The sequence below is a fragment of the Chiloscyllium plagiosum genome, chromosome 7, assembly GCF_004010195.1.
Source record: "Chiloscyllium plagiosum isolate BGI_BamShark_2017 chromosome 7, ASM401019v2, whole genome shotgun sequence".
In the NCBI taxonomy this organism is placed as follows: domain Eukaryota; kingdom Metazoa; phylum Chordata; class Chondrichthyes; order Orectolobiformes; family Hemiscylliidae; genus Chiloscyllium; species Chiloscyllium plagiosum.
Window position 1 is genome coordinate 27918055 of NC_057716.1, and position 12826 is coordinate 27930880.

The following is a 12826-nucleotide window of genomic DNA, read 5'->3' on the forward strand; positions in this document are numbered from 1 at the left end:
CAGCACACTATAGGAAGGATGTGATTGTACAGCTGAGTGGCACGGTGGCTCAGTGGTTAGCATTGCTGCCTCACAGTACCAGGGACCTTGGTTCAATTCCACCCTCAGGCGACTGTCAGTAAGAAATTTGTATGTTCTCCCGTGTCTGCGTGGACTTCCTCCGGGTGCCCCAGTTCCCTCTCACAGTCCAAAGATCTGCAGGCCAGGTGCATTGGCAATACTAAAATGCCCATAATGTCCAGGGATCTCCAGGTTAGGCGGATTAGCCATGGGAAATGCAGGATTACAGGGCTAGGGTATGTGGGTGGGTCTGGGTGGGATGCTGTTTGGTTGGTGTGGACTTGTTGGGCCAAATGGCCTGCGTCCACACTGTATGGAGGAGATCCACTGGGATGGAGCAATTCAGTAATGAAGAGAGGCTGGGTGGTTTCTTTGGAGCAGAGAAGGCTGAGAGGGTGGACCTGTTTGAAGTGTATAAGATTAATGGACAGGGTGAATGGAAAGCAGATGGTCTCCTTAGTCAAAGAGTCAAGAACAAGGGGGTACACTTTTAAAGTGAGAGGCAAGTAGTTTAGAAGGGATTTGAGGAAAACCTTTTTCACCCAGAGGCAGGTGCGAGTTTGAAATGCACTGCCTGGGAAGGTAGTTGAGGCGGGGAAACTTCACAGCCTTTAAAATGTATTTGGATGAGCACTTGAAGTGTCACAACATACAAGGCTTTGGGTAAAAACAATGACTGCAGATGCTGGAAACCAGATTCTGGATCAGTGGTGCTGGAAGAGCACAGCAATTCAGGCAGCATCCGAGGACAGGCAAAATCGACGTTTCGGGCAAAAGCCTGTCCTCGGATGCTGCCTGAATTGCTGTGCTCTTCCAGCACCACTGATCCAGATACAAGGCTTTGGGCCTAGTGTGGGGAAATGGGACAAGTGTAGGCTGAGTGTATTTTTGGTGGTTCAGACTTGATAAGCCAAAGATCCTCTTCTATATTGTATGAGTCTATGGTCAGAAATATGTAGCTTCCAGTCTGGACTGCAACTGTACTATTGAGTGCTGATTGAGCACATCAGAAGCTCTTTTGGAAAAGCTTCAGGAAAAGGTGAATTCAGAAGAAGTGAGAGAAATGTTAAGGCTCTGGGACAGGGCAGTGTTTGGGTAAGAATAAACCAACTGAGTCCTGATGGGACAACAAGGTAACAAAGAGAATAGAATATTAGTCACCGAGGTACCACAAGGCAAAGTGTAAAGCTAGAGGCATAGTAACTGTATGGAATATTTTGTGACAAATTGAATGAATTAATAGTAAAGATAGAAATGTGGGTTTTATTTAATGACCATTACAGAGATGTGGTGACCAATGAATGTGACCAATGTTAGGAACTAACTGTACATTAATGTTTTGAAGAGATGGGCACATTGGAAAAGGAGAAACAGCAGCCCTAATGGTAAGGTGTGAGATAAAGACAGTAAAGAGAAAGTATATTATCTCAGAGAATCAAAAAGAAGAGCTAGAGCTAAGCAACAGTAAGGGGAAAAAGACTGTGGTTAGAATTCATTTTTATTCATAGATTGGGAAATTACATTAAACAACATGAAGGTAAACAAACAAACAGTGGGTGGCTTTTAGAGAACTAAAACATATTTTAACCAAAAAATACTATTTTCAAGGCAAAAAAATCCCACAGAGAAAGTGCTCTACCCATGAATTGACTAGGGGAGTTAAATCAGACCAAAGGAAAAGGTTTATAATGCTGCCGAAAGGATTAGCAAACCTTCGAGTTGGGAGAATGTCAGAAATCAGCAAACAAACACCAGAATTTACTACAGAAAAAGAATATCAGCGTGGACTACAAGAGAGATGAAAAACAGATTGCAAACCTTTCTATAAATGTCAGTATGAAAAGATTAGAGGAAGTAAATGTGAGTTAATTGGAGGCAGAAACATAATAGGGCAAGGGCAGAGACTGGAACAACTGTCTTGTAACAGTCTTCACAGCAGAAGCTACAGAACACATTCCAGAAATAACGAGGAACCAGGGCTCTGGTGAGAATAAGGATTTAAATAAATCTTGTATGCGTTTTTTTTAAATGTACCAGCAAGATTTGTGGTATTGAGTGTAACAATTCCCTGAAGCTGATTAACTGAATCCAAGAGTTTCACATGAGAGCGAGAGGTGCAGTGATAGTCAATCCATTGATCGTGATCTCGGATTTAGGAAATTCTGTAAGAGCAGTTCCGAAGGTAGCGAAAGATAACAAACAGTGTGCTGCAAATTAAGAGGAGGAGATAAATCACAGAGCTACAGGCCAACAAGCCTGACACCAGTAGCAGACAAAATGCTGGAATCTGATCTTAGTGTGAGTGGCGCTAACGAGGGCCAGATTTTATTGCCCAGCTCTAATTGCACTTGTGAAAGGCCTGGTAAGCTGCCTGGTTGAACCACGGCTAGTCCGTGTAATGCAAGTATTCTTACAGCAATGTTCCTTCTATAGTTGGCTTGATGCAATTGAGTGGCTTGCTCGATCATTTCCAAGTTAGTAGTCAACTTGTAGGCAGACTGGGTAAGGATAGCTGATTTCCTTCCCTAAAGAACATAAGTAAACCAGATGGGTCTTCCCAACAATCATGGGTCACTGTGACTAAATCTTTATTCCATATTTATTGATTAATTGAGTTTTATTTACTCGATCTGAAGTAAAGGAATCCTATTGCAATTGTGTGGAATATTAATGACGACACAAGTGTGTGCAATTTTATCCTTACCTAATGAGAGACAGATTGCCTTAGAGGGGATGCAGTTAAAAGCAGACTGCTCTGGTTCCCTGGCTGAGGGGGTTGTCCTATAAGCAGCAATTGAAAAAGCTTGAACTATTTTACCTGGCGTTTTGAAAAATGAAAGGTGATCTAATAGAGACACACCAAATTCTGAAGGGACTTGACAGGGAGAAGCTGAGAAACTTTTTCCCCTGAATGGGGAATCCAAAAGAGGGAGCCCATCACTAATTAGGCCATCTCAGAGGGCAATTAAGAGACAACCACATTATGGTGGGTCTGGAGTCATACGCAGCCCAGACAGTGTGTAGGTAGCAGATTATCTCCCCTGAAGGGTTTTTAGAACAAGTAATCATTTCAGCATTACCATTGCTGAGATTAGTTTTCAATTCCAGATGTATCCATTGACTATAAATACTACAAGCTGTCATAGTGAGGGTTAATCCCAGAACTTCAGCCTGGCCTTCTAGATCATTAATTCAGCGGCATTACCCACACAGTGTAATGTATTTAATAGACTTGGTTATTACAGCTTTAGCATGCAGTACCAAATGTCTGTTATGTATCGATTTGGATCCTGTAACATAGTAAATGTGAATGCTGCTGGCAAGATTAGATCATTCAGAGAAATTGGAGTGAACGTGATCTTTTTCTCATTTCTGATTTTCAGGGAAAGCTTGGACGCATTGGAGCCCCAGGATGCAAAGGAGACCCTGGTGACCCGGTAACTGAATCATTGTTGCCTTTCGGAGAATTAGTTCAGCTCACCATCGAACTCAACTCTCTTTTTTTCAGTAATGCAGCGTGTTAAAATGGGCCAGAGGGTTTACTTTATGCTTGTCGTTCAAGGAATCCTCCTTTAGGCTCTTGTTTGTAATCAGTTTTGAGAATTTGAAAAGCTTTAGTCCTCCATTTTAAAATATGGATTCTAAAATTCCATTCTGCCCAAACCCAATATAATCAGGCAGGTTAGCAACTACAGCCTCTCTCAATCATCCTTCCTTGCATCTCATACTTTCCCTGTCTCTCGACCATTATTCCTTCCTGCCCATGTTTGCTGTTTGCATTTATCAACCTCTCTCAAGCCATCTTCCTGTAAAGGGCCAATCCTCAGAGTGTTGATGCCTTTATTGCCGTAATATCATACACCTCATGGAACACACCTTCACTGCTTCCAAAGCTCCATCCATCTGATTCCAATTATGTGTCTTGATTCACTCATGATATTTGATGGAATAACGAAAGTCTTGAATCTTTCAACGCTTCAAATTATATTGCCTTCGTACCAAACCAGTGCAATCATCATCACCAGAACTTCATTCTGAGTTCACCCAATAATCTTTCTTCATCTATAAATATTTTTGGCTTAAATAGTTTTTCCAACTTCAAATGGAGTTCCCATGTGTTTTTCATGACTAAAATCTGCCAGGCAGATGCTTGCTTTCCCCCTCCGTGCTGAATGTTTCTCATCAACTCGACAGGCTTTTGAAGGTTCAACTTCTTCTCAATTTCAGAATAGTTCTCAAAGAGCTGACATTTTTTAGGTGCAAGGTGAAAATGAAGCTGGTAAAATCCTCTTTGGCCTTTACTGCTGTGTAAATTCCTCTTTCCTGTTTCCAAAATGGCAACTGACTCACTCCCCCACAATCCTCCAGTGCTGTGCTGGAATTGGGTTTTGTCACAGTTAGCTCCCTGTCCAGCTCACTTTTCCAAGGCCATCTCTCTTTCCTTTGTGCAGTTAGCTGAACTTTTAAACTCCATCTGATCATGACTTTCTGACCTCCTACCTCTTTCAACCACTGTTGATTGGCATTGCCTTTTCTATGAAGCGTCTTCAATGTGAGATAAAGTTGTGGGGTCCTAAAGCAGAAGGACATGAAAGATACGAGGTGAACTCATCCAACTTCTGCCCCTTGCATGATCTGAAGGCATTAGTGGTGTGCTCCATATTTACGTGACTGACACAACCTCCTCCAGCCAAACCTTGGAGAAAACTAAGCTCCTTGTGTCCACTCTGTACTGCAGCCTCCGTTCCCTCCCTGCTGATTCTATCCCCTCTCCATTAGTCATTGTTCCATGCTGTACGCAGTTTTGTTGCCTTATTTGACCCTGAATTGAACCTTTGTCTCCCACATGCTCGACATCATCAAGATCACCTGCTTCTGTTTTTGCAGTAACTGTCTCCTATGCCTCTGCATCTCATCGATGTTTTTATCATCTCCAGACTGCTCCATTCCATTCCTCCATGATATAATAGTCCATTGTCTCCTGACCCTCAACTTCAATGCATCTGGAGCCAAACACACACACTGCCCTGTTCATCCATCAACCCTGCTTGCTGATTTACATTGACTCTACAACTATTAACACTTCATTTTAAGGATAATCCAATGTCTCCATATCTCCTGCTTCCTTACTTCTTAGCCTCCTCCTACTTTACAGCCCTACGACCATTCTGTACTCTAGTTTCTTGTGCAGTCCCAGTCTCTTTGTACGGTCATTGGTGACCATCCCTTCAGCTATTCATGGCCCATTCTCTCTACTGTCCTCCTGAAACCTCTGCTTACCTACTATTTCCCAGCCTCCAATAAAACTGACCTATTTGATTAAGTTTCAGCCAATCCTCCTATTGACTCCTTTGGCTTGTATCAATTTTTCATCTAATGGCTGTCATGAAGCATTTTGGGATGCTTTACTATGTTAAAGGTGCTACATTAACGCAAGTTGTTGCTTTTGTTCCTCTCACGAATACATCTGTAGTGTCGGTGTATCTGAAAGGTTACTAAATTTGGGCAACCCAATTTTAAGGATGACTGGCATTATCTCAATCCCAGTTAGTGGGAGCCCGTTGTGTGCAGTGCATTTTGGAGATCTGGTGGGGATTTGTGAGTGACTGGAGCCAAAGCTCTATTCATTGTATGCCCATTAATCGTTCAGCAAGTGTCCTTGTTTCTAAATGCTGCTCAAGGTCCCACCCGTTAAACTCAGCAACAAAATTGCGTTCACCCAGTTTCTTCCACCTCAGACTCCCAGAAACTGGCCTCGCCCTTTGGTGATCAGAGTTTTTAATAGGTCCATGATAATCACTCAAATCTCGAGCTCCCTATTGCCTTTCGCCCATCACTCAGTGGCTAGCTCTGAGTCAGACGGTCAAGTACTCAAGTGGCATTCGAGTGAAAATATCGAGACTGACTCTCCTCCAGTGCTGCCCTGGCAAAGATACTATCTTTCGAATGAGATATTGACTGGAGGACGCACCTGTCTAAAGTGGGAATATAACATTCCACAGCACTGTTTTGAAGGGAAGAAGTGGAGTTCTTGGCTTTCTGGCCAGTCTTTTACACTTTTGGCAACATCAGTTAAGAAATAGATTGTCTGATCATCACTCCCGTGCCGGTTGTGGGAATTGTTGTTAATAAATTGGCTTCTGCGTTTCCTACATTGGAATGGTGACCACACTACAAAAGCACCGAATCAGTTGAGTCTACCCGAGGGGATGGAGAACGGAATTGAAGTGGGGGTGTTTCAGCAGCACAACTCATAAACAGCTCAGACTCCCATATCCTCAATTGGTCAGCAGTTTTGTTTAATGAAGGACGTGCCTGATTTCATTTCAAAATGTTGTCTGGCTGACTGGAGACTAAGGTGTTACCAAAGAACTGTATACCGTATATACTCATGTATAGATGGAATTTTGAAGATTTTTTTTTTCAAGCTGAAATTAGGGGGTCAACTAATACACAAGTTTTTGTTTTCGAGAGGAGGAAATTCATACTTGGTCAAAAAATGGACAAACAAGAGCCAGATCTCTCTATAAAATAATAAACAACAAAAAGAAAAATAATTATGGCCGTTATTGAATATTTGTCTACAAAACAACTGTCCCTATTCTGCCTGCTACTGTAGAATGGTTCAGTAGTCCCCCGCCCCCGTACATGTAGGGAATACGTTCCAAGATCTACCGCAGAAGATCGGTGCAAACCCATTCATCTAAATGAGAAATTTACCTACCCGGCAGCCCCTACTCCCTGGTTCTGGAACGTCCCCCCTATAATATGTTCGGGCTGCGGTAAACCACAGGAAACTGAAATCACGGAATCCGGACTCACGGATATGGCAGTCGCCCTGTACTGTCATACCATTACAGTAATTCTGAAAACCTGGAACGGAGCGTGACGGCTGGTGGACCAGAAGACCCAGAAAGGAGCAGTACAGCCAGCAGACTGGAAAGCTGGAGCGGACCACAATGGGCAGGCACACTGACTCATAAATGTTGACCTGTAACTGTGTGAAGAACTAGGGTTGACGTATACAGGAGATATATGGAATATACAAGGTTTTTTGCCCAAAAATAAGGGGTTTACTTATACATGAGATTGACCTATACACGAGTATACACGGTATTTGCAGCCCCCCAGAGTTTCAAGGGTTAATTGCTGCTTCTCGTTCATCTTCCCTTGTGCTGTGTATAACAAAGCTGTGATTCTGTTGTTCATAGGGAGCCCCTGGCTATCCTGGAGAAGCTGGTGAGCGAGGATTTCCTGGTGACCCTGGGCCTAAGGTTTGTGTGTGTGCCTGCTTTTAAAAAAAAGAGAAACATTTTCTTTTAATTATTACGTCACCCAATGAGTGTTCAAGCTGAAAGAAGAGCCTGGTTGACCAACGATGGATGCTGAAGCTAGAGCGAATGTTTTGGTTGGCCCTCTAATGTCAAGGTCAGAGGTCAGGTGGCGTGGGTTATGGAGGGTTGTGCCCCTCTGGCAGTGGATGTTCCTTTCCTGTGATTAAGGTCACAATACTAGGAAGTTGGAGCTCCACCTAACGCCCAACCTTAATCCAGGTACCTCGCAAAGGTAGCATGTTTCATCCATAAATCAGAACCTAGTGTTCCCCCACTCCACAACTGAACGGCATGGTAGCAATTAGCACTGCTGCCTCACAGCGCCAAGGACCCGGGTTCGATTCCCATCTCGGGTGACTGTCTGTGTATAGTTTGCACATTCTCCCCGTGTCTGCATGCGTTTCCTCCGGGTGCTCCGATTTCCTCCCATAATCCAAAGATGTGCAGTTTAGGTGAATTGCCTATGCTAAATTGCCCACAGTGTTCAGGGATGTGTAGTTTAGGTGCATTAGTCAGGGGTAAATGTAGAATAATAGGGTTGGGTTTTGGGTCTGGGTGGGTTACTCTTCAGAGGGTCGGTGTGGACTTGTTGAGCCAAATGGCCTGTTTTTACACTGTAGGGATTTTATGCCAGCTTGCTGTGCCCCGAGACCAGGGAAAAATTGATGCTGATGTTAGAAAGCAGAAACACTTTGGGATATTGTGTGTTTGGACCTTTTTTTATGGGGGAGGGCCTAAGATCCTGCACCTCACAGGTACTTTTCATCTCAGCTTTTGAGGTTGATTGGAAATTAAACTTGGGGCCTCTGAACCCTTTCACGTTAGCAGCTGGTGCTTCCACAGGGACAGCCTGCTCTTTGTAGATGTCAAAGGTCAGGCTGTACATCTCGTTAACATCAGACTGAAGTTAAGTGCTTGAAGTTAAGGGCCAAAGTAGGCAATGAGGGGAGGTGGGGGATCAAGCCAACAACTTTGGAGTCCGGGGAATAATTCTATCTCTTAAGCTGCGATGGTGACTGATAAGTCTCAGAAATTTAAGGCCTTATGTCTGGCCATCTCATTGGTGTCCGGTTTCTGTAAGGGGGCCTAAAATGTACCTTAGGATTCTCATTTAAGTTTGAGGCAGTCTCTGTATATGCCTGAAAAAAATAACTCGACCCAATTTCAGGGAAGACCTATTTTCAAGAGTTCTTGGGTCAGTTAGTCCCCAGAAAATGCAACAAGTACCTAATTTTTCATCCACTAGAGAGACTCCAAATACCAGGACTTCCTTGATCCTGATGAGCAATCAAAAATGGAACTGAACTTGCTGGTATGAACTTTCATCTGCCTTTAGCTTGGAAATTGATCTGAGTTTATTTCCAAAACCAGACTCCATACAGCACTGGGTCCCCTGACAGGAGATGTATAGTGAGATGAAGTAGGATGGGAGAAGGCTTGCAGGGAGAAAAAACACAAACTTGAGCAATCGGGTCAACGTTCTGTTTCTGCACCATCAATCCTATATAATTCTATGTATTTTTCACATTCAGTGTGAGCTCTGCTGATTATACCAATATTTGCTAGTATCTAATTGGTGGCGAGCTGCCTTTTAGAAGCACTTCATTACCCACAGTAATATTAGGCAATCTGAGATTTTGACCCAGTGACAGTGAAGGAACAGCAATATATTTCCATGTCATGGTTTGGAGTGGGAGTTGCAGGTAGGGGTGTTCCCACGCACACACTGCCCTTGCCCTTTGAGCTGGTAGACACCATGGGTTTACAAGGTACTGATCTTGGAGCTGCACCCATCCAGGCAAACTAAAGCAGTCCATCACATTCCTGACTTGTGCCTTGTAGGTGGTGAACAGGCTTTGGGGAGATGGTAGGGGAGTTAGTTGTTGCAAAATGTCTAGTTTCTGTCTTAGTTCAGTTGTCAGTAACCCCCATTGTAATTTGGTGCATCTTTTATTCATTGAGGATCTCCTTTGATAGAATCTACTGAGCCAATCCAATGTTCTAGCCCTGTCACAGTAGCAGATCCAGTTGGTCTTCCCAGGGGTGCTCCAACTGTTGAATAATGCCGTGTGTTTTCTTTCAGGGAGACTTTGGGCGCCCAGGAAGAAGTGGATCTCCTGGAGATGAAGGAGACCGAGGTCCTAAAGTGAGTATGGTAGAATTCATAACCTGTTGGACAATTATTGTGGAGAGCCATGTTGTACAAGTATTAGGCAGCACAGTGGTTAGCACTGTTGCCAGCCTCAGGTGACCATCTTTGAGGGAGTTTGCGTGTTCTCCCTGCGTCTGCGTGGGTTTCCATCAGGTGCTCCAGTTTCTTCCCACAGTCAAAGGTGCGCAGTTTAGGTGATTTGTCCATGCTCAGTTGCCCATAGTGTCTAGGGATCTGCAGGACAGGCGGATTAGCCATGGGAAATGAGGTGGGGGAGGGGGTGGTGGAGAAAGATGTGGGAATGGGGAGAGTGGGTTTAGTGGGAGGCTCGTTGAAGGGTTGGTACAGACTCAATGGGCTGAATGGCCACTATCTGCAGGGGTTTTCTATGAATTTCTCCATGCTTTTGGCTGCAGATACAGGAGGTGATGGGAAAACATTCTGGTGCCTAGCCAGACAAAGGCTGATAAATTTAAGTGCTCCTTTTAGCAGGAGCAGTTTCATGTTGCTGTTTTAACCTATTGTGGGCAGATTTCTCTCGGGGAAACTGCAGGTGTTAGCTAGGTGACAACAATAAAAGCCTGGGGCAAGGAGTGGCATCTAGACCTGTTGGATGTCATGTAGGTAGTTGTAGATCTTCCATCATAGGAATCTCCATGAAGAGTAGTCCCTGGAATGATCTGACCTCCTGTAAAACTTTAGGACTGGATTCAGGTCCCACCCATATGAATAGTTCTCTTTGTTTTAGTCTTGTGTTGAGTTGGCTTTGAGGAATCTCATTCTTGCTCTTAATGCCTCTGAATTAACGTCAAGTTAGTAGTCAATCTGGGAATGTTCCTCAATCAGTGGTATGGAACTTAGAGAACTGGTACCCGTGCAGTCCAGAGATTTGACTTGGGACAGAGGCACTTGGGGTTGGGGGGGCGGGGGATGTGGGGGATGGTGCGAAGCAAGGGTTGAGGAATTCAGCAGCTCATTCAGATATTCTGGGCTTGACTGGCACCAATTGGTGAAGGTTTGGCAGAAGCCTGTGTTGGTAATCGGGTCTTCTGTCAATATGGCTGGTCAGGGGAGAGAGGAACTACAGATAAGTACCCACCAGACTGGGCTCAAGTTGTAAAACTGTCCCTTCTTTAGTATTAATTTAATGATCATATGAAATGGAAGTGTCCAGCTTCCAAAGTACTTTCCTGTGGCAGACTTTGGAAGACATTTTGTGTGTGTGTGTGTGTGTCTTTCTTTGTGTGTACACACAGCAAATAAATTCAACAATTCAGGGTGTCATATACAGCTCCTATTAATCTAATGCTGAGTGAAGATGTCCTGCTATATCAGAAGCTGAGAATGTTTCTTAGTGTTTTTCATGTTTTACATGCCGCTCTCACTGGTTTTCATGTTGCCCCATGGAGTCACTGGGAGCTGCTGAACACTATAACCTGTGAGCTACCTTGCTCTCGCAGTGCTCAGAGTGGGATACCAGACCATGGCTTAATCAAAAGGCCAAATGGCTCCTCTGTATGAAGTATCTGGGCGTTACACAATTGTTTTTTCTTTGCATAATATGTGTAGCCAAGTATCTGTTAGGGTAGGACAGGATAGAGAGAAATGAAGTTTCCCCCTGATGGAGGCATCAGTAACCGGGGGTATAGATTTAAGATAAGGGGCAGAGGTTTAGCGACGTGAGGAAAAACATTTTCAGCCAGAGGCTGGTGAGAATCTGGAACTCACTGCTTCTGAGGGTGGTAGAGGCAGAAAATATTAGCAAGTATCTAGTTAGGCACTTGAGATGCCAATGCATGCAAAACTGTGGGCCAAGTGCTGAGAAACAGGATGAGAATAGTTAAGTGGTTGGTTTTGACTAGTGCAGAAGGGCCTTCTTCTGTGCTACAGATATTTATGACTAAGTTGGCAACCACTCAGCGAACGATAAAGTTGCTCAATAGCAGGGGCCACTTTTAAGCTTTGCTGCCTATGTGAGAGAGTGAACCTAACAGGGTGGGATTGTGCATTCTTGTATAACCCCAGTGGGATGTTGTGGCATTGTGAATAAATAAAGGATGGGGGAGTACAGTGCTAATAAACCAGGGCCTGCTCCTGTCAAGGAGCCTGAGCTATTGGCTGAGTGCTCTGTCATTCAGTTGGGCACGTGCACAATCCCAGTTGACAGACGATGTGAGTCTGTTGTTCTGAAGAGCTGCCATCGTTGGCCAATGGGAGTGTCAGATTCTGCAGGCCCACCTTTCTTTCGTGCCCGGTGCCGGGGATTCTGAACTGCTGGATGGTGAGGACTGGTATGTTGAGGTAAACAAAAGCTGTAAACGTGCCTCCCCTCCACCCTAGAACGTCCTTTTTACTCTCGATATTGTGTAAGACCCATCCCTGAGCTATATTGAGGTAATGTGCTGTCCCTGTAGATTGTATCTCATCATTGCTGATGCTTACCTCACATTTTACACGCGCACACACACACTCGTATCACAGCAACTTGAACTTTTGCTGCTCTTCATAAATAAAGGAATAGAGAGCAATAGGTTTGTTTGAACCTGTCTTAAATAGTTCAACCCCAGCCTGAATACGGCTCCCAATCCTGACCACGCTAAGGAAATGAGGGGTAGGGTTAAAACATAGTGGGGAATGAGATAGGAGGTGATTAAAAACAGGCCAAGCACCAGGTCCCATCATCTTTCTGCCAGAATCCGGATTGATACAGAAGACATGTGCAATAATAGATTATATCTTCAGATGCCTTTATTTAATGCTTTTTGTTTTCTCTTAGGGGCAACTGGGACCTCCTGGGCGTCCAGGCCTAATGGGTCAGAAAGGTGCAAAGGTAACTTTGAACATTTTGAACCAAAAGCAAGGTGGTAGGGTCTGGGTTATCCACTGCTTTTTAATGCAAGTGGTTGAATCTTGGTGCCTGGGTTCGTTGTAGTCTAAGTGGGTAAGAGGAAGTTAACCTTTGTCATGATGAAGACCGTTAGAGCATTGGTGATTACTCCATTCTCATATGTGGGGTTACAGGGGTGAATGTGGGCGCGAAGCTCTTTGGAGGCTCGGTATAGACTTGATGGGCTGAATGGCCTGCTTCCACACTCTAGGAATTCTGTATATAATCTCTCAGACTGATCCCTGCTCTCTCACTGTCTTTTACTGTCTGGTGTCCATTTCTCCCAAGTTTTCTTAGAAACTGAGTGTAGCTCTGGTCATTTACCTTTGTCGTCTCTGAACCTTTCACTGTCTAGTCTTTCTGCTTTCATTTTTTCTTCCATTCCTTCCTCTT

General features: G+C 44.1%; 1 protein-coding gene across 2 annotated transcripts in view; it reads left to right on the top strand.

The window, feature by feature from the left end:
- The window catches only part of col6a2 (collagen, type VI, alpha 2), a 74521-nt gene that overhangs the window by 30225 nt on the left and 31470 nt on the right, over positions 1-12826 (top strand). For both annotated transcript variants that reach the window (XM_043693334.1, XM_043693333.1), the window contains exons 11-14: positions 3444-3497; positions 7272-7334; positions 9478-9540; positions 12323-12376. In XM_043693334.1, coding sequence (XP_043549269.1) covers positions 3444-3497; positions 7272-7334; positions 9478-9540; positions 12323-12376 — 234 coding nt within the window. The remainder of the gene's footprint in view (positions 1-3443; positions 3498-7271; positions 7335-9477; positions 9541-12322; positions 12377-12826) is intronic.